We start from the raw sequence: 22,513 nt of genomic DNA, 5'->3' as shown, positions 1-22,513 counted from the left end.
TCACATCCAGAGATCACCAACTATGAAATGAGAAGGGTCACTGTGGTAGTTTTGAATGGGGAAATCTGTAACACTAAAGATGGCGGCAAAGACAAAGAATTGCTGCAAAATAAACATTAATTTGTTGTTTAAATAATAATAATACAAATAATATATATATATATTTAAAGGAATATTAATTAAAATATATATTATCGATATTTAAAGAATAATTTTGTCCCGATTTATCGATTCTTCCAAATGGCATCGTCTCAGCCCTAAATCAAGTTACATCTCAGAGCAGCTGGATGTCCAACATTCACGTCGACGTGCGAATGGGATGACGCATCGATTTATTTCAGAGAAATCCAGACACCCCCCCTAGTCCTTAATCCTATGGCAAGAAATACTGTACGGCGAAGTGCAAATGGGACGTTCCCCCGGGCCCCCCCCCCCCGGCAAACCACATGGTACGGCCCGGCATCCATCAGATTTGAGGTGTAAACATCTAGGCAGCTCTAATCAAATCTGAGGGAACCTAATGGTCCCCGAACCCGTCCCCCCCGGCACATTCATACCATCTCGCTCACGCAGAGAGGCCCTTATTGATCCGCCGTGTATCAGCTTCTCTCTGATCCAATAGGTGAAGATAAACGGATGGATTTGCACCTGCCAGTGTTGCTGAGGGGACAGTCGGTCAGAGGCTGCGCGCCGGCGACGCTCACGCTCCGGGGAGTACGGTATGCTCTAACTCGTGATCGATCGTATTACGGTCGCTTAGTACGCTCAGAAGATTTGATTGTAAATGGCACCGCTCGCCTATTAGTGCCCGCAAGCAGCTAATCCGTTACGGTAATGACATCCGTCAGGGGGGGCGGGCCGGTTCTGACGGTCCAAAACAACCTCTTGTGTTTGTGGCTAGAGTGGCACCGGTGGAACTTTTCGTTTCACTAGCTTCAAGTTTCAAGTTGTTTTATTTGTCACATATAAGGTACATGATGTACGTTACAGTGAAATGCTTGGTTCCGGATTGAGCCTCCTGAGATTGTGCTTCATACAGTAAAATATACTAAACTAAAGTACCAAATGCAAACAAAATGCTAAAATGAGGTAGAGATGTAGTGCACATCTTTTTAGTAATAAATAGATCAAATATGGTGTATGTAGTGTTAAAAAGTGTTTAAAGTGTGGGCGGCTACGTGGCGTAGTGGGCAAGGCGCTCGCCATGAATGCGGAGATGCTGGGCTCGCCTGTTCGAGCCCAGCGCTCCACATTGCTTTCAGTTTGGCTGGTCATTCATACTAATACACATTGGCCGTATTAGGGGGTGGGAAACTGATGGGTGGGGATCGGGCGTTGTGGACAGCGACTCCTACAGGTCGGTTGGTGCGCCTGCGCAGTAGAATCAGGAAGTGTCGGGGGCAGCGTGAGCCTCCCACGCGTTACTCCTCGCCACTGAGAGATCGAGCTGCGCAGGTGAAAAGATGCGACTGCTGTTACCTCAAGTACCGGAGGGGACTTGTGCTATGTATGACTTAGTCCACATTGCAGCCGGCTTGTGGGAGGCAAGAAACAGCGTTCGTGACAGGGGAGGGTTGAATTGGATGATACGAAATTGGGATGGGAGAAAAATATAGAAAAATGGGAGAAAAAGTGGATCAAAAAAAAAAAAGTGTGTGCATGTGGATGTGTGTGCAATAGAATGTAGAATGGATGGGTTAGTGTTGCATCAACTATGAGAAGTCGATCATCAGTAAAGCCTTGAAGAAATCCGTGTCCATTTACCATTATTACCATTTATATTTAGTCGGCTTTGAGTTGGAAATGGTAAAGGATAAAGGTCATTACGACTGAATGCCAACTCCACCGAGCCTGGTTGTAAAACCAGTCCTTTTCAGTTTTCACACAAACAAAAGGTGCAAGGTGTGAGTTTTATATGTAGCCGACCGAAGGGGTCGGATGAGTTTGTTTAAAGTTGTGGTTCTGATTGGAGCAGCCGTTGTCGAGTCACTAGAGTTGTGGTTCTGATTGGAGCAGCTGTTGTCGGGTCACTAGAGTTGTGGTTCTGATTGGAGCAGCTGTTGTCGAGTCACTAGAGTTGTGGTTCTGATTGGAGCAGCTGTTGTCGGGTCACTAGAGTTGTGGTTCTGATTGGAGCAGCCGTTGTGGAGTCACTAGAGTTGTGGTTCTGATTGGAGCAGCCGTTGTGGAGTCACTAGAGTTGTGGTTCTGATTGGAGCAGCTGTTGTCGGGTCACTAGAGTTGTGGTTCTGATTGGAGCAGCTGTTGTCGGGTCACTAGAGTTGTGGTTCTGATTGGAGCAGCCGTTGTTGAGTCACTAGAGTTGTGGTTCTGATTGGAGCAGCTGTTGTTGAGTCACTAGAGTTGTGGTTCTGATTGGAGCAGCTGTTGTCGAGTCACTAGAGTTGTGGTTCTGATTGGAGCAGCTGTTGTCGAGTCACTAGAGTTGTGGTTCTGATTGGAGCAGCTGTTGTCGGGTCACTAGAGTTGTGGTTCTGATTGGAGCAGCTGTTGTCGGGTCACTAGAGTTGTGTGTGTCTCGTCTCTCCAGCCAAGGATCCGCCAACCAATCAATAACAACTCTTGGATTCATGTTTATTTAAATATATAATAAGATAAGATAGGATATTCCTTTATTGATCCCCTTGGGGAAAGTCAGGTATTATGGCAGCATGGGGAGGGGAGGTACAGGTATGGGCAAGGTAATAGTAGAAATACACAAATACAGGCAATAAAAATTATAGTACAGTAGAAAAGTAAAAATAGGCAGTGTTCTAATATAATTAACTCTGAATATATATATGTGCAAGTAGGCAGTGTTATCAAAGGTGCAGAATAGATGAGGGTCTGTATGCCCTATCTGTTATATTATACATTACAATAAATATAGTTACAATAAACACTAGAATCTAAATATATACTATGAGTAAGTAAAGTATACACGGGTGCATTATACACAAGGTAAATAATAATATATATATATATATATATATATATATATATATATATATATATATATATATACGTATATATATATATATATATATACGTATATACATACACTCATACATATACACTTACACACACGCACGCACACACACGTATAAAAGAAAAACAATTAACCTAAGCAGGTTCACAAATGAGAAAGTAATATAATAACTACATAAAAAATTACTAATAAGATCATTTGGAGTGCATACTCACTGATTCAAATGATAATTAAAAGTCCAGCTTGCTAGACTGGAATGCAGGCTAGTCTGGGAGGAGGTCCAGCTCACTAGGCAACAGTTCCTCTTCATCCGGCTGCCCCTCCCAGGTTCGGTGTTATCTTCCCAGACCACCGCATGTCTCACCGGGATACTTCCTGGTGTGTGTGTGCGGGTCCGTCTGAACGCCGAGACAGGAATGGTGGAATACCGGTTGGGACGGGCCAAATGCCACGAGCCAATAGGTGGTTGTCAAACTGGTCACCCGGTGATGGAGTGTGATTAAAGAAATTCAAACGGTGACCTTTTGGCAAAAGGGCTCTGCTTGGCGTTGCACTTTGTTTCATTTAGTTTTTGGTGTGAGCTGGAGTTGGGAGGAAGGAGGGGTCTCTCTCGAGTCTCCTGGCAGAACCTCAGGCCGTCGGTACCGACCCGTCCCTGAGGGATGGGTCTCTCTCGGGTCTCCTGTCGGTACAGACCCATCCCTTCTCTTAACTCCAACCCACGCATCAAACCTTTTCATACAGGGTGACTGTTTAACGACATTGAGGATTCTACCTTTAAAGCTGTTGCTATATCCAGTGTTTTGTTGTGTCTGATATAGAGCTGGGCAGCATAACCTGAAATCCATATCATGGCATATTATCACATTTAACTCGGTATGGATAAATTAAGTTATAATTGTATACCATAATATATATATTTAGGGCTGTCAGTTTATTGCGTTAATTAGATTAATTAATTACACAGCAAATTATCGCGTTATGAAAATTAACTCAAAATTAATTACAATTTTTTTTTTATCTAATTCATTCCATAATAATGTAGAATACACATTTACAGACTTTTTATTAATATGGTCCATTTGCATGTTCTTGGTACAGTATCTGATTCTAGGGACATCTATGAATCTCAGGGAATGTATTCCCAGTGTCACAAATACTGTGGGCTAGATCCACAAAGAATGGATTGCACGGTGCAAGTTGCACCCTTACTTACAATTCATTATGAATTGAAAATGGGGGACCCTGATGTAAACAAGACGAAAGTCTTTCTCTGGTCTGCATCCCCTTAACAATTGTGTGTATTGAGCCGTACTGTATTGTACCCATTCTGCAATCTGTTAATAACATTTTCATTCAATCAATCAATCTGCGCGGTGATTGATTGAATGAACATTTTATTTTGAGTAAATTGTAATGAACCAAATGAGAATATCAATACATATTTGTTTATCTTTGACTGTGAATAACACTATGCTCAAATTGACCAGACCTGACAAATCTAAGCAAATTAATAGATGGAAGATGATTAAACAGAAGGTTTTGTAGATACCGTACTGAATTCTGCCATCCGGACACATGCAATTTGAAATATGATTATAGAATATCAGGCATAAAATGGTTATGCGATTAAAATGCGATTAATTAGATTAATTAATTACAAATCCTGTAATTAATTAGATTATTTTTTTTTATCGCCTGACAGCACTAATATATATATATATATATATATATATATATATATATATAAAGGATATATAAAAGGATATATATATAATCCACAGCTGTCTGTACATAACTGCATATAATCCTTTTTACATATCTGTAGATACTATATCAATATCTGTACATATCCCTTACCTAATCTTACTAGTTACGCTGCTGGCCAGTATGACTTGTTATTGCCATAGTGTCTTTACACCTGTATCACTGTATATATTAATACTACAACTCTGTACATACATCTGATTAGCACTATTACTCAGTAGTCCTAATTAATATATTTGATACCCAATTTAATCACCTGTACATTGTATATTACTATTGCACTTTACTGTTACATTTGCACTCTGGTTGGATGCCAAACTTCTCTCCCTTGTACTGTACTTGTGCTGCATGATGACAATACATTTGTATCGAATCGAATCGAATCTAATTTAATCTAATCCACCATGGTGTTTGCCAACATCTGTAATGTTTGTCTGTCAACACGTTTGTAATGTTTGTCTGTCAACACGTGATTGGTTGTTGCACATTCAGTTGAATTGAAGGGCTATAAAATGAACGACACCCCCCCTCATCCAGCCCCCCTCCTCCACCCCCCCCCCCCCCCCCCCCCCCCACACACACACACACACACCCCTCACCCATCACCCATCAATCCACCGAGCCAGGGAAAAACAGGAAAACCGCAGAGAACAAGTCGGAGCTTCTATCTGTCGCTCTGCAGAGCAATTAAAGTTCCCCCTGTTTGTCAATTAGACCTAAACAAGACAGACGTGTCAGGCGGGGCCCGGATTAATTAATGTCAACAATTAATTCAACTGGAGCAGGAGCGCAACAAACAAACAAACAAACAACACCGGAAGACTGGTGAACTGTCTTCCCTCCCCCGAGAGCGGCATCCAGGGAGCGGAACCGGCTCATTGCAATAGTTCTCTGGCGCTGCCGTGTTAATTGGAGAGCAGCTGTGTTACTTGACGCTGCTTCTGGACGGACCGGTGGAGGTGCTGCTTGTAGCCGTGATGTCACCGTGATGTCACCGTGATGTCACCGTGATGTCACCACATTTGCTTTGGACGTTACTGGTGCGACATTAGCGGACAGACATTATGAGCTAAGTTAAGCACAATAGAATAATATATTTATGAAATGAAATATAGGCCATACAGGGCTGTACGACTGTATAAGAGGTTGAATATAAAATGATGTGGGATATAAACTAAGCTAAATATAGCTCAATAGATAGATAATCTATTCAGAACCCAGACCTGAGTCATCATCACACTGATCCGTTCAGAACCCAGACCTGAGTCATCATCACACTGATCCGTTCAGAACCCAGACCTGAGTCATCATCACACTGATCCGTTCAGAACCCAGACCTGAGTCATCATCACACTGATCCATTCAGAACCCAGACCTGAGTCATCATCACACTGATCCGTTCAGAACCCAGACCTGAGTCATCATCACACTGATCCGTTCAGAACCCAGACCTGAGTCATCATCACACTGATCCGTTCAGAACCTAGACCTGAGTCATCATCACACTGATCCATTCAGAAGGAGTGAGTTCTGTTTGTCTCCTGGGAGCATGACAGTTGGCTGCAGCTCTCCTCCTCCTCCTCCTCCTGGCTGCAGCTCTCCTCCTCCTCCTCCTCCTCCTCCTCCTCCTCCTCCTCCTCCTCCTGGCTGCACTTCAGCCCCGCTGGGCCACCGGACGACGGACAACATGTTCCTTCAAAAGCAACTGAATATGTAATTGTTCCAACTCTGAAAGGACACACCAGTGTTTTGTGGTGTTTTATGTTACTTTATCTGTCGCATGGTTACATGACGGGGGCGACATGATGATGATGATGATGATGATGATGATGATGATGATGATGATGGCGGTAGAGCGCCGGTCGTCTGGTAATCGGAAGGTTCCCAGTTTGCTTGTGTCCTTGAGCAAGATACTTAACCCCTAATTGCTCCCGATGAGCAGGTTGGCACATTGCATGGTCGCCTGAATGTGTGAGTGACTGGGTGAATGTGAGGAACAACATTTGTATGCGCTTTGGATAAAAGCTGTTCTATAATAAAGACACCATGTACCATTTTAGTGACCATTTATCATGCATTGAATAATAGCTGGGGATGTTGCAGCGGACCTGAACTCCCAGAAAGAAACACATCTTGCTCACGTGTATAATTTACTAAATCTCTTTGAATCACTGGTATGATGCCAGATGAAACCCATAAACCTAGGGCAGAGGTCAGCAACCTTTACTATCAAAAGAGCCACTTTTCCCCCGTCCCACAAAATAAAATGCTCAGGGAGCCGCACAACCTATTTACCCTTAAAATGAAGATAACACAGTGTATACCGTTTTATATATCCCCAAGCCACATTCCATATCCATAGCCATATCCACATTTCGCATAAAATGCCTGACAATTGCATACCCAAAGTAATTTGCAATTTATTATACTTTATACTTATAGCACACAGTTTGTTGCATTAATGGGATTATAAAGCAACAAAAAGAAAGATTTTGACTTTTTATTGCTGTTTTTACCTGTTATAACAAAGAAAAACCTCAAACTCTTATGAAGAGGAGAAAAAATACTGGCTGTGTAGACCTATTTTTAAATAAAACACAGAAGAGGAGACAAAACACTGGTGTCTGTAGACCGACTTTGAAATAAAACCCTGAACTATTCAGGTATATTTGAGTCCTTCCCTTATTTGTGGAACATTTATAAAATAAAAAGTAGTCCACTTTAAAAAACGACTACCATGTGTAGACCTACTTTGAAATAAAACACAGAAAAGGAGAAAAAACACTGGCATCTGTAGACCTACTTTGAAATAAAACCCTGAACTATGCAGCTCTATTAGAGTCCTTCCCTTATTTGTGGAAAATCTATAAAATAAAAAGATTTTTTTTCGTTGTTCGCAAATTTCGCACCACATATCGGGCATACAGGTAAGCCTTTTGTTGACAAAATATCTTAGTTGATGAAATATTTTTTCATTTCAGTGTCACAGTATGACATCGATCTCCAAAATAATAAGAAAAAAAAAGAAAAAAATGTAAATATATATATATATTTTTTGGGGCCAGGGAGCCGCAGCTGATTGGCTAAAGAGCCGCATGCGGCCTCGGAGCCGTAGGTTGCCGACCCCTGACCTAGGGTCTAGGTTATAAATGTCCGGCATTATTCTCTTTAAGCATCTATCAACCTGTTTTTAAAACGATAATGATGAGAGAATCACCATCGTCATGGCGATTATGGGACCATGGTTAGGGTTAGAAGATAGAAGATATCCTTTATAGAAGATAATAGAATATCTTTATTGTATAAATGTTTACATATACCCGACATTTCTCCTCTAAATTTAACCCTTTCACTACCACACTACAGACGGTTAACCCTTTGTAGTGTGGTAGTGAAAGGTTAACAATCTGTAGTGGTAGTGAAAGGGTTAACCCATTTTTTTTTTTTTTTTTTAATCTTTTTCCCCCTCCATTTTCCTCCCATCCCAATGTTAGTCGTTATGCCAATTCCCAATCCCCTTCCTGGTCGCTGCGCACTTACCCCCCACAGTCGGTCTGGGAGAGTGGAGGCTACCACGTGCTTCCTCCGACACACGTCCAGCCAATCAACCGCTTCTTTTCACCTGGCAGCGTGAACCAAACTTCTCAATTTCAACATTGTTATTTATTTAGAACACTTAGTAATTTATTGACTCCGGTCTCCTCTCCATCCCCACCACCAACATGCGGACTGTTGGTCCCAGAGCCTTCTCTGTGGCCGCACCCACCCTCTGGAACTCACTCCCTACAAACATCCGTCGTGCTACATCCCTGCACTCCTTCAAATCCCAACTCAAAACCCACCTCTTCACCAAATTTGTAAATGACTGCCTGATTTCCCCTTTTTCTTTCGTTTTCTTTCTTTCTTTCCTTTTGATTATTATTTTGTTGTTACGTTGTTCCCTGTTCCCCTCCCTTAGCTGTTCAGCGCCTTGGGTCTCCTGAAAGGCGCTATATAAATTTAAGATATTATTATTATTATTATTGTTGTAACACACCACACAAAATAAATCGCATGATAATTTATTATGTTTAAATATCAACATTATCTGGCCATCCTCAGTAAATGTTATCAAACTCCTCTGACCTTGTCTGGTCGTTCCAAAGACCCAAGAGACGGGACAGTAATATATATATATATATGTGTGTGGAAAAGGCTCCCTCTTGTCTAGTGTATTCAGTTGACAGAGTTCGGTACCCAACCTAGTACCTAGCATGCATGTATTTTATGGTGTGGGAGGAAACCGGAGTACTGGATGGAAACCCACACGAACACGAGGCAAACTCCACACGCGCTAACCACTGCACCACCTAACCACTGCACCACCTAACCACTGCACCGCCTAACCACTGCACCACCTAACCACTGCACCATCTAACCACTGCACCAACTAACCACTGCACCACCTAACCACTGCACCGCCTAACCACTGCACCGCCTAACTACTGCACCACCTAACCACTGCACCAACTAACCACTGCACCACTTAACCACTGCACCACCTCACCACTGCACCACCTCACCACTGCACCACCTAACCACTGCACCACCTCACCACTGCACCACCTCACCACTGCACCACCTAACCACTGCACCACCTAACCACTGCACCACCTCACCACTGCACCACCTCACCACTGCACCACCTAACCACTGCACCACCTAACCACTGCACCACTTAACCACATGGTCATTGTGTAGCTGCTCTAACCTGTTAACATGGTCACTGTGTGGCTGCTCTAACCTGTTAACATGGTCACTGTGTAGCTGCTCTGACCTGTTAACATGGTCACTGTGTAGCTGCTCTAACCTGTTAACATGGTCACTGTGTAGCTGCTCTAACCTGTTAACATGGTCACTGTTACAAAGGGTCAGATTAAACCGAATATATATATTTATTACTTGAGATATATTGTATAATATTTGTATATCGTCTGATATCCCTTGTATATTCTTTGTATATATACACGGAATATCCATTTACCTAGGTACAGGCCAGACCATAATATTCGTTCTCCTATTGGACAGCGACCCCTAGGCGCCAACGGCCATACCCCCAATGGCAAGTTCAAAGCTACCGCTAAGACATGTCTCAACATGTCCAGGTTTGCGCAGTAATACGAGACAGAACTGAGGTTGGCACTAGATTATTCACCTTACGTATAAATACGTCGCAGGTGGATACAGAAGCACTTAGACCAAAACGTTGAAGCCTTCACCACGATACAACGTGCCGTGAAGTGGGCCCCCTTTGCCCCTAAATAGAGCCTTGAGAACCGCGTGCGAATTGATAGCTAAAGTGTCAGAGTTTAACGCTGTATCGTCGAGTTCGACTTATTCTATTGTAAAGTAATAGTCTATTATTTATAGTGTATCGTGCGGCTACCGTTCTACAGTGACCAGCATTACCACCGGTTCGTCGTACCGAGCTAGTGCACTTATCCAGGCTGGGCGGCCTAAACTCGTGCCGCCATCCGAGGAGTCCTAGACGAGAACCGTTGGATATGTACACCGGAGAACCTACACTGACGAATGCAGAGCCTTTTCCGGCTGGATTATATTGCTTTGGTACTGTGGCTGCTGGAGCAGAGAACCGTCTACCCCACTGCTGTGTGGGATCTACCCTGTGAGGAGCACCGTCGAGCCCGCCTCTAGGACCCACAGAGGCTGGCTAGCTTTCATCCATGCTGTTTTGCATACCGGAGTATAGCTGTTGCTTTGTCTACGGACCAAGGGATTATTGCACTGTCTCCTGTATCTGGAGTCTCTTTATTCCTCGTTGATCCAGACTTTGCTCCCGACCATTCCTCTCCCCTGCTGGCTTACAACCGGAGGGAACCCCCTTAGTATCTCCAGCTGACTACGAGTGTGCCTTATGTAATTCTTATGCTACAGGTGGTGTCAATTATACCCATCTTAATATGCTCATGGACTTACGCTCTTGACCTACTTAAGTGTTCTTCGCCATATAAGCGCAATTCATAATTCTCAATATTGTAACCTACTATTACTGCTCTGATAATAAATACTTCTAAATATAACTTTCTTTGTTAAGCCGTATTCTTGTGTGGGTGTTCACCATATATACCGTGTACTGTATGGCCAGTAATTAAAGTACATAACTCAGTAGTGGTTTAATGATACCATACTCTCAATACAGTCAGGGAATTGTACCCCTCAGTTACAGTCACTGTGTAGCTGCTCTAACCTGTTAACATGGTCACTGTGTAGCTGCTCTAACCTGTTAACATGGTCACTGTGTAGCTGCTCTAACCTGTTAACATGGTCACTGTGTAGCTGCTCTAACCTGTTAACATGGTCACTGTGTAGCTGCTCTAACCTGTTAACATGGTCACTGTGTAGCTGCTCTGACCTGTTAACATGGTCACTGTGTAGCTGCTCTAACCTGTTAACATGGTCACTGTGTAGCTGCTCTAACCTGTTAACATGGTCTCTGTGTAGCTGCTCTAACCTGTTAACATGGTCACTGTGTAGCTGCTCTAACCTGTTAACATGGTCACTGTGTAGCTGCTCTAACCTGTTAACATGGTCACTGTGTAGCTGCTCTAACCTGTTAACATGGTCACTGTGTGGCTGCTCTAACATGTTAACATGGTCACTGTGTAGCTGCTCTAACCTGTTAACATGGTCACTGTGTAGCTGCTCTAACCTGTTAACATGGTCACTGTGTAGCTGCTCTAACCTGTTAACATGGTCACTGTGTAGCTGCTCTAACCTGTTAACATGGTCACTGTAACTGAGGGGTACAATTCCCTGACTGTATTGTTAGATATGATACTTACTACCACTACCTCTTGTACTTTAGACTCTGGCCACCCAGTACTAGGTATAAATAATTATGATAAACACTCCCACCTGATGAAACGGATCCAACACAAATGTACCAAGTCGAAAGTCTGCGTTTAATAATAATACATAGCAAAAGGTATGTACAACGATCACTTAATTACATTTATGATTTGAAATAGTATGCACTTTTATGGCAAATGAGTATTCGTAGGTAGATCAATATCGAATGTCCAATCTCTGATTGCGCAGGAAGCAAATATACAACCTGGAATATTTAGGGAACAATAGCAATGATACTTGAATGATTATATAGCTGGATACACTAGGGGAAGGTTCCGACTGCTTGTAGGACAGCTGGAGGGGGGGGGGGTAGAGTCTGGCTGTATCCCGTCTGGCCGAGGGTATCCTGGGAGAGCCCACAGTCGTGCGACTCGGTGCCCAGCGATCCTCGATCCACAGATGAAAGCAGTTGGACTCTCTGTGGCCGGCGTCCTCCGGTCCACGATGGAGAGACGTGAGGCGACCTCGTCGTGTAGAGCGTCTTCTCACCTGTCGTCCTCTCCGGGGGGGGTATTTCCAACACACCGCAGTGTTGGCCTTTATCCATAGAATAATCAAAGTACTCAAAGCATAATCCAAGCCGGGGAAGGCTAGCCGTCGTCGGTAGAATAATCCAATATACAGGTCCACTCGCTCTTTGGCCTGGAGCTCCTCGGGTGCAGCTTCACGTGGGGTCAACCACCCTGGATAAGCGTCCAGCTGATGCCCGAAACGATGGGGGTGCTGATTACTATAGAACTCTTACCGCACAAGGCACTACATATGAATAGACTATTATTAGCTTAATAGAATACGTCCAACTCGACGATATAGTGCCAAATATGACTATTCAAATATTAATATACACGATGTCTCAATGCCGATACTGGGCCGAATTGGCCTTACTGCCCACACGTGGTTCGCGGGGAGGCTTTTGCGTCTGTCACTCTGTTGGAGGGTAAGGAACTGGACTAAAAGAAAGCTCTACTTTAATAGCGCAGTATATATACGCACTATGAACAAATAGTACCATTAGTGGTGCGGTAGACATATTCCTACGCGGAACTAGGACTTGTCCATACATGTTGAGCGGTACGATTGAACCTGGTCTGAGGGGTATGGCGACCTGGCACCAAGGTCTCGTCCAATGGTAGAATGGAGACTATTATGGGATGTTCAGTAGACTAGAAGGGATATTCAATGCATATTGTACAAGGAATATACAAGGGATATCAGGGGATATACAAATACAATTAAATATATATATATAAATAAATATATATATTCGGTTTAATCTGATCCTTCAGAACAGCCGCCCCCTAATTGGTCCCAACCCAATTAGTTAAGCAGAGACAGATTAACCGCACTGTCTACCACTCAAGGGTTCGCTGTAAGGGTCAGTCAACTCACAAAGTCATAGGGTCATGGTCATCATCGATTGTGTCTGGGAGTCGGGGCAGTTCTATGAGCCTCGCCACAGGACGGGTGTAAATGCGCCCCTGGACGAGTACTTCAGCTGCTCGGACCTTGCCATCGGCACCGGTGATCACTTTGCTTACGCGGCCAGCCGGCCACACAGCTCTGGGTAGTGACTGGTCAATAATCATGACGACTGTTCCTTCCGTCAAATTGTCTCTCTCTTTTACCCACTTCTGGCGGGTCTGTAGAGACGGTAGGTAGTGCAGTAGGAAACTGCTCCAAAACTTGTCGGCTAATACTTGGCTGTACCTCCACATTCGTCGGCCGTTCGCTTCTTCAGGCCGGTACATTGTCTGGGGTAACGCGGGATCTAGCCGCCGCATCAGGAGGGTGTTGGGGGTGACTGGGTCGACATCTGCTACATCACTGGAGACGTAACCGAGGGGCTTTGAGTTCAATACTCCCTCAATCTCCGTGAGGACTGTCATTAGGACTTCTTCCGCCACAGTCTGGGCCCCAAGTACTGCGTACAGGGCTGTCTTTATAGAACGTACTTCTCGTTCCCAAGTTCCACCGAAGTGGGGTGCGTTTGGGGGGTTGAATTGGAAGTCAATCTGGGCTGGAGCGAGGTGGGTCTTAAGTTCTGGGCCCATAGCTTGGAAGCTCTCCCTCAGCTCTCTTTCTCCGCCTTTGAAGTTTGTCCCGTGATCGGACAATAATGTAGACGGTGTTCCTTTCCGTGATGTGAATCTTCGGAAGGCCATAAGGAATGAGTCTGCGCTCATGGTCGGAAGGAGCTCGATATGTATCGCTCTGGTGGTCATGCATTTGAATACAATACCCCACCGCTTCTCGGTGCCTCTTCCTTTCTTTATGTGCAGCGGGCCAAAACAGTCCATGCCTGTTGAGTGGAATGGCTTGTCGCCGAGTCGGAGGCGACATGGAGGTAGGTCAGCCATCCGTGGTATGCTGGGCTGCGCGCGCCACTTTCGGCAGTCTAGACAGGTTCGCTGGAAGCGTCGCACCGCCTCTCTTCCTTGAAGTATCCAGTAACGACGTCTGATTTCCGCGAAGACTCTCTCTGCTCCTGCGTGGTGTACATCCTCGTCGTATTTCTTTATAATCAGCTCTGTGACCTTGTGTCGGCTGTTCAATACGATCGGGTACTTAATGTCATCCCGTAAATTGGGGGCTCTCCGCAGGCGACCACCCACTCTGATGAGGGTATGTGTGTCACTCTCGGGGGCCAGATGAATCAATCTGCTGTCTGATGGGACGGGCTTTCCTCCCTGTAGACAGTCTAGTTCATCGGGGAACGAGTCTCTCTGGGCTCGTTGCAGTAGAAGCAGTTCTGCTTCCTCGTAGTCAGCTGCTGACATATCAGCGGGGGACTTAATCTCTGGGTGGTGCCGCAGGAATGTCCGTTGCTGCGCATTCTCTATGGTAATGCAATCGTCTATGTTGGGGTCTGCGGAGACAACAGTGCTCAATCCACAGAACATGGGTTTCTTATTCTCAGCCTCCTCGTCACTTGCTTCCCTCGGGGTGGGCGTGGGCCAATCTCCTTCCGGGAGCTTGAGGAATGCTGGTCCGTCACTGTAGATGTTATGACGGGTTAAGTCATCTAGGGACATTCCCCGGGTGATGACGTCAGCTGGGTTGTGTTTTGTATCAACATAGCGCCAGTTTGCTTCTCCGGTTAACTCTTGAATCTCAGTGACTCTGACTCCCACGAAGACTTTGTATTTGCATGAATCCGATTTGATCCAGGCGAGTACTGTCGTGGAATCTGACCACAGGATTGTTCTATGCACCGGAATGGTGAGCTCACGTTGGATGAGCGTGGCTAGATGCGCTCCTGCGAGGGCTGCGCAGAGCTCTAGACGTGGGATAGACTGTTGCTTGCGTGGGGCTATTCTCGAGCGGGCGAGGATGAATGCTGTGTAGATCTCTCCCCCCTCTTCTTGGGCCCGCAAGTAGGCTACTGATCCGTAGGCGACCTCGGAGGCGTCACTGAAGACGTGTAAATCCATTTTACATGTCTCTGGCCTCACCGTGGGTGGGAAGTAGCTTCGGCGTATATTAACGCCTGGGAGTGAGTGGAGTTCCATCTCCCACTCTCTCCAGGTGGATGCCGCCTTTGATCAGAGAGGCGCGGAGTTTATGTAGGAGAGCCTCGGCATCTTCCTGGGTCGAAACGCTTTGTAGACAGTTATCTACGTAGAAGCTGTTCTTCACACTGTGTCGGACCTCTTCGTCCGCTGCTGGGTCCTCTGCGACATGTCTCTGTAGTGCAAATGTAGCACAGCATGGGCTGCATGTAGTTCCGAAGGGGAGGACTTCCCATTGGTAGATGGCTGGGTGCTCATCTCCTGGCCTCTCTCTCCATAGGAACCGCAACAGGGGCTTGTCCTCCTCTACTAATCTCACCTGCAGGAACATCCCTTTGATATCCCCGCTGATAGCCACCTTGTCCTGGCGGAAGCGGAGTAGTACGCCTAGTAGGGAGGGGCCGAGTGTAGGACCGGGCAATAGCTCTTTATTCAGATTTTGGGATCCGATCTGGTAGCTGCAGTTAAACACGATGCGGTCTTTGCCGTTGTGATGAACCTTGTGGTGGGGCACGTACCACGATTCAGTCGTCTGGTCGGCCTCTTTAATGTCAATCTTTGTGACGTGTCCCGCTGTGATGAGCTTCTCAATCTCAGCGCGGTATGCACTTTCTTGGGCGGGGTCCTTGGCTAAGCGCCGCTCTGTGTTTAGTAGGTACCGCTCTGTGGCGTCTTTCTTTGCGTGAAAGGTAGGCATCCCTTCCCGCCGCAGGAGTGGCGTGGCGTATCTCAACACGCCGCTGACTGGGACTCTCTTTGTTCCCGTCTCGAGGAGGTTAATGGCGTAGATGTCGTCTTTAGAGCGAATGTCTTTCTTTTCGTTCTTAAAGGGCATTTGTTCTAAGGTCCATAGCCTCTCTACATGCTGCAGGAGTGCGGTGTCTCCCTCTGTGACTCGGGAGTGGAGACAGCTAGTGGCTGTGGTTCGGTTGAGAGATTTGGCGAGTGGGCCTTGGAGAGTCCATCCTAGGCGGGTCTCGACTGCTGCAGGACAGCCTCTGGGTCCGGTATGAACCCGGTCTATCGGGACAATGAGGTCTGCATGGTCGGAGCCTATCAACAGTGTCGGGGTAGCACCGTCTATGAGTGGGATCGGTAGCTTGCGTAGATGTACATATTTCTCCATCAGCTTGGCTACGGGGTATGTGTACCGCGAGAGTCCTATTTCTTGGCTGGTGAAAGCGTCTGTAATCCTGTACCGTCGCTCGGGCTGGCCGCTTGCTGCGATAGAGAATGAGACATTCTCGCCCTTTATCGTTTTCAAATCTCTTCTTATTGTCCGAATTGTCATTTGGTTTTCGCTCCCCCGCAGCCCTAGCTGGGCCGCAGCGGACGCGAGCAGAAGGGTCTTCTCTGACCCGTCATCAAGGACGGCGTAAGTGTCCATGACTTTATTCTGGTAGCTCAATGTCACACGGACTACCTTTAAGAGCACTCTGGCTCCGCTGCTGCTGGCGGGGTCGATGTACATGACGCTTGCTTTGCTGCTTGATGGTGCGGGTGGAGGCCGCCGTCTGTTACTGTCGTGGAGTATGTCCAGATGGGCTCCATCGCACCGACTGCACTTTTTCTTTAAGCGGCATTCGGCTGCCATGTGTGATCGCGCACAGCGAAAACAGCGTCTGTTGGACTTTATCCATTGACTCGCTTCCTCCGCATTCATCTTGGGGAATGAGTCACATTGTGACAGCCAGTGTTCTTTCTCACAGTAGGGGCACACTATCTTCCACTTCTCCTTTCTTGAGGGGGTACTGTGGCTCCTACTGCTTGGCACTGACTCCGATTGGTGCATGACAGTCACCGATCTTCTTCCATCATTTAGTCTCCTGGTTCCTTCTCTGGAGCCAGGGGTGCTCCGTCCGAATGTATCTAGCCGTAAGCTGCTGACTTCTCTCGCCAGGAAGTCGGCTAGATCGAGGAGGTTCGGTTCGGGGCCATTAGGGTCTCGGTGGTCTCTCTGCCGCCTAAAGCGCTCCTGTCGGGCGGGCGGTAGCTTCTCCAAGATCCTCTCTACATTTGAGTTGGCGTATAGTTCATGCCTACCCTTTTCCCTCTGCGCTCCCAGCATCCCTACCAGGGACTGCACTCTGATGGACAGGTCGTCCAGTGCTCGATTGTCTGTTGCTGGGGGTAGGCGGTCGATGTGCCTGATCTCCTGGATCACGTAATCCCATATACGTCCATATCTCTGGTCCAACGCTACCAGCGCTGCGGTGTATGGGGTCGTGGAAGTGGCGTAGGCGAGCGCTATGTTGTGCGCGCGGGGTACCTTTAAATGCTTCAGTAGTATCGCGTATTTATGGCGTTCATCAATGACATCCACCAACATTGTCTCCAGACACATGTGGAGCTCCGTATACTGGGCCCGGTTCTCCTGGGTGAAGTCTGGTACCATAGGTGTGCCAATGTATGACGCGGATTGTTGATACATCGGCGAGCGTTGGGGGAGAGGCCTCCTAGGCGAGTCTCCTCCTGCTCCTTGGCGTGGGCTGGTACCGGCTGTGTACCATGGCCCGCTGGTCCAGGTGCTGTTCCTCGGTGCGGGTCGTGCGTCGTGCTCACCCGTGAATAGCGTCGGGGGTCTGTAGCGCAGCTCCGCGGGGGTATAGCCTGGGCTGTACTGGACCTCCTGGTCCGGTAGAGTACTGTGCTGTCGTCGGGCGTGGTTCTCCTCCTCTTCCTCTTCGTCTTCCGTTAGGTCGTCCAGGGCTTGTAGTCTCTGATTTAGCCTCTCCGCAGTGTATGCTGCTCCTTCCCGGTGGCTGGGTCTCGCTTGGACCGGTTGGGGAAGGGGGTCTGCGGGGGGTATAAACCTCGTCTGTTGGTCAAGTTCAGGGTCGCTTACTCGGCTAGGGGATGCCGCCCTGGAGTGATGTCTAGACGAGTTCCTGGAGCCTCTGGTGGAGGGAGGGGGTGTTGTCCTTCTGATCAGCTGTTCTATTAGTTGCGCTTGTGCTCTGTCGCGCTCGGCTTCGCGCTTGGTGAGATCCGATTCTCTCTGGGCACCGGTGGCGGCGCGCTGGGCGTCGGCCCGGTCTCTTGCCATATTCTCTTCCATCTGAATGCGTCTTATTTCCAGGCGTATGTGCTCTTCTTCGCTCCGTTGCTGTATCTGCAATCGATCGCGTTCACCCTGGAGTCTATCGCGTTCAGTAGAGGCTTTCAGGCTGACGAGGAATGCCTGCTGTAGTGTCCTCTCTGCCTCGCTGGGAGAAGACGGTTGTATAGGGGGGCCGTCCCTTGGGGTACTCCGTGCGGAGTCTTGGAGCTCTATCTCCACGGTGCTCTCCTCATCTTCTTCCGTGCCGAGTTCTCTCTCGGTAGTGTTGTCTTCCTCCCGGGACTCGTCGGGGACTACTTCTTCGGTATTGGCGGGGTGTAAAGTCATGTCTGGTTCCCCCTGGTCCCCACCGTGAGCTGGGTCAGTTACGTTAGAACCCATAGGGGCCTCTATGGTCGGGGTAGCCTGGTCGTTAGGGTTAGACATAATTTTACTTTCTAGTTTTACCGCGTTTACTGTTGGTAGAAGACTAGGTTGTTGACTGACAGCGTAAGCCTCTAGGTACTGAGGGAGCTGTCGTTTGCGCCGCGGGCGTTGTTGGTTAGGAGGATCGTTTCGTGGAGTGTTCATCATAGGCCATTTTAATATTAATAACACTATATTAATATTACACTGATTACCCTCCGGCTCGAAGGACCAATTGTAACTGAGGGGTACAATTCCCTGACTGTATTGTTAGATATGATACTTACTACCACTACCTCTTGTACTTTAGACTCTGGCCACCCAGTACTAGGTATAAATAATTATGATAAACACTCCCACCTGATGAAACGGATCCAACACAAATGTACCAAGTCGAAAGTCTGCGTTTAATAATAATACATAGCAAAAGGTATGTACAACGATCACTTAATTACATTTATGATTTGAAATAGTATGCACTTTTATGGCAAATGAGTATTCGTAGGTAGATCAATATCGAATGTCCAATCTCTGATTGCGCAGGAAGCAAATATACAACCTGGAATATTTAGGGAACAATAGCAATGATACTTGAATGATTATATAGCTGGATACACTAGGGGAAGGTTCCGACTGCTTGTAGGACAGCTGGAGGGGGGGGGGTAGAGTCTGGCTGTATCCCGTCTGGCCGAGGGTATCCTGGGAGAGCCCACAGTCGTGCGACTCGGTGCCCAGCGATCCTCGATCCACAGATGAAAGCAGTTGGACTCTCTGTGGCCGGCGTCCTCCGGTCCACGATGGAGAGACGTGAGGCGACCTCGTCGTGTAGAGCGTCTTCTCACCTGTCGTCCTCTCCGGGGGGGGTATTTCCAACACACCGCAGTGTTGGCCTTTATCCATAGAATAATCAAAGTACTCAAAGCATAATCCAAGCCGGGGAAGGCTAGCCGTCGTCGGTAGAATAATCCAATATATGGGTCCACTCGCTCTTTGGCCTGGAGCTCCTCGGGTGCAGCTTCACGTGGGGTCAACCACCCTGGATAAGCGTCCAGCTGATGCCCGAAACGATGGGGGTGCTGATTACTATAGAACTCTTACCGCACGAGGCACTACATATGAATAGACTATTATTAGCTTAATAGAATACGTCCAACTCGACGATATAGTGCCAAATATGACTATTCAAATATTAATATACACGATGTCTCAATGCCGATACTGGGCCGAATTGGCCTTACTGCCCACACGTGGTTCGCGGGGAGGCTTTTGCGTCTGTCACTCTGTTGGAGGGTAAGGAACTGGACTAAAAGAAAGCTCTACTTTAATAGCGCAGTATATATACGCACTATGAACAAATAGTACCATTAGTGGTGCGGTAGACATATTCCGACGCGGAACTAGGACTTGTCCATACATGTTGAGCGGTACGATTGAACCTGGTCTGAGGGGTATGGCGACCTGGCACCAAGGTCTCGTCCAATGGTAGAATGGAGACTATTATGGGATGTTCAGTAGACTAGAAGGGATATTCAATGCATATTGTACAAGGAATATACAAGGGATATCAGGGGATATACAAATACAATTAAATATATATATATAAATAAATATATATATTTGGTTTAATCTGATCCTTCAGAACAGTCACTGTGTAGCTGCTCTAACCTGTTAACATGGTCACTGTGTAGCTGCTCTAACCTGTTAACATGGTCACTGTGTAGCTGCTCTAACCTGTTAACATGGTCACTGTGTAGCTGCTCTAACCTGTTAACATGGTCACTGTGTAGCTGCTCTAACCTGTTAACATGGTCACTGTGTAGCTGCTCTAACCTGTTAACATGGTCACTGTGTAGCTGCTCTAACCTGTTAACATGGTCACTGTGTAGCTGCTCTAACCTGTTAACATGGTCACTGTGTAGCTGCTCTAACCTGTTAACATGGTCACTGTGTAGCTGCTCTAACCTGTTAACATGGTCACTGTGTAGCTGCTCTCACCTGTTAACATGGTCACTGTGTAGCTGCTCTAACCTGTTAACATGGTCACTGTGTGGCTGCTCTAACCTGTTAACATGGTCACTGTGTAGCTGCTCTAACCTGTTAACATGGTCACTGTGTAGCTGCTCTAACCTGTTAACATGGTCACTGTGTAGCTGCTCTAACCTGTTAACATGGTCACTGTGTAGCTGCTCTAACCTGTTAACATGGTCACTACACGGCTCTGTGGAACAGGTGCCTCTCAGGTGAAGGTGTGGACCGGCCCTGACGCCCACAAGAGAGATGTGCCGTCCCTGTATTCCTTGATTCTCTAAACACAAACGGATCAGACTGCAAACCGATCGAATCATATTTAATTCAGCGTAAACAATAGTTGTACACTGAGCTCAAGCCTATTATTGCCTATTGATCGACTTGATCACAACAATCAATAAACATCAAATCACCTATTTATTTGACTGTTGCGAACTTGCGACTACAGAATAATCGACTGTGGGGAATCTGGAGCCACACACACCGCCTGCCTAGTGCCTGGCGATGATAGGAATGATTTGAATGATGATGATAATCGCGTGAAAAATAACAATCCTTTTGCAATTTTGTCCTCAGGTGAAGCAGATCATGGAGGAGTCGGTGACTAAGAAGTTTGTCCATGAAGACAGCAGCCACATCACGGCCCTGTGCAGTGAGTACACACCTCCTAGTACACACCTCTTAGTACACACCTCCTAGTACACACCTCTTAGTACACACCTCTTAGTACACACCTCTTAGTACACACCTCTTAGTACACACCTCCTAGTACACACCTCTTAGTACACACCTTTTAGTACACACCTCCTAGTACACACCTCTTAGTACACACCTCTTAGTACACACCTCCTAGTACACACCTCTTAGTACACACCTCTTAGTACACACCTCTTAGTACACACCTCTTAGTACACACCTCCTAGTACACACCTCCTAGTACACACACCTCCTAGTACACACCTCTTAGTACACACCTCCTAGTACACACCTCCTAGTACACACCTCCTAGTACACACCTCTTAGTACACACCTCCTAGTACACACCTCCTAGTACACACCTCCTAGTACACACCTCTTAGTACACACCTCCTAGTACACACATCTTAGTACACACCTCCTAGTACACACCTCTTAGTACACACCTCTTAGTACACACCTCCTAGTACACACCTCTTAGTACACACCTCTTAGTACACACCTCCTAGTACACACCTCCTAGTACACACCTCCTAGTACACACCTCCTAGTACACACCTCCTAGTACACACCTCTTAGTACACACCTCTTAGTACACACCTCCTAGTACACACCTCCTAGTACACACCTCCTAGTACACACCTCTTAGTACACACCTCTTAGTACACACCTCCTAGTACACACATCTTAGTACACACCTCCTAGTACACACCTCTTAGTACACACCTCTTAGTACACACCTCCTAGTACACACCTCTTAGTACACACCTCTTAGTACACACCTCCTAGTACACACCTCCTAGTACACACCTCCTAGTACACACCTCCTAGTACACACCTCCTAGTACACACCTCTTAGTACACACCTCTTAGTACACACCTCCTAGTACACACCTCCTAGTACACACCTCCTAGTACACACCTCTTAGTACACACCTCCTAGTACACACCTCCTAGTACACACATCTTAGTACACACCTCTTAGTACACACCTCCTAGTACACACACACACACACAGTGGTGGAAGAGGTTCACAGTTCAGTCTTTCTCTTAGACACGCACATACTTACTCTCTCTCTCTCTCCTCTCTCTCTCTCTCTCTCTCTCTCTCTCTCTCTCTCTCTCTCTCTCTCTCTCTCTCTCTCCTCT

At 46.6% G+C, this 22,513-nt stretch overlaps 1 protein-coding gene across 1 annotated transcript in view; it reads left to right on the top strand.

The window, feature by feature from the left end:
• LOC311224555 (small G protein signaling modulator 2-like) overlaps nt 1-22,513 on the top strand; it is a 264,091-nt gene that overhangs the window by 47,795 nt on the left and 193,783 nt on the right. Inside the window, exon 2 of the mRNA XM_084309586.1 lies at nt 21,245-21,320. Coding sequence (XP_084165712.1) covers nt 21,245-21,320 — 76 coding nt within the window. The remainder of the gene's footprint in view (nt 1-21,244; nt 21,321-22,513) is intronic.

Source organism: Notolepis coatsorum, assembly GCF_963971535.1.
Source record: "Notolepis coatsorum genome assembly, chromosome: 1".
In the NCBI taxonomy this organism is placed as follows: domain Eukaryota; kingdom Metazoa; phylum Chordata; class Actinopteri; order Aulopiformes; family Paralepididae; genus Notolepis; species Notolepis coatsorum.
This window is presented reverse-complemented; position numbering and strand designations above follow the sequence as displayed.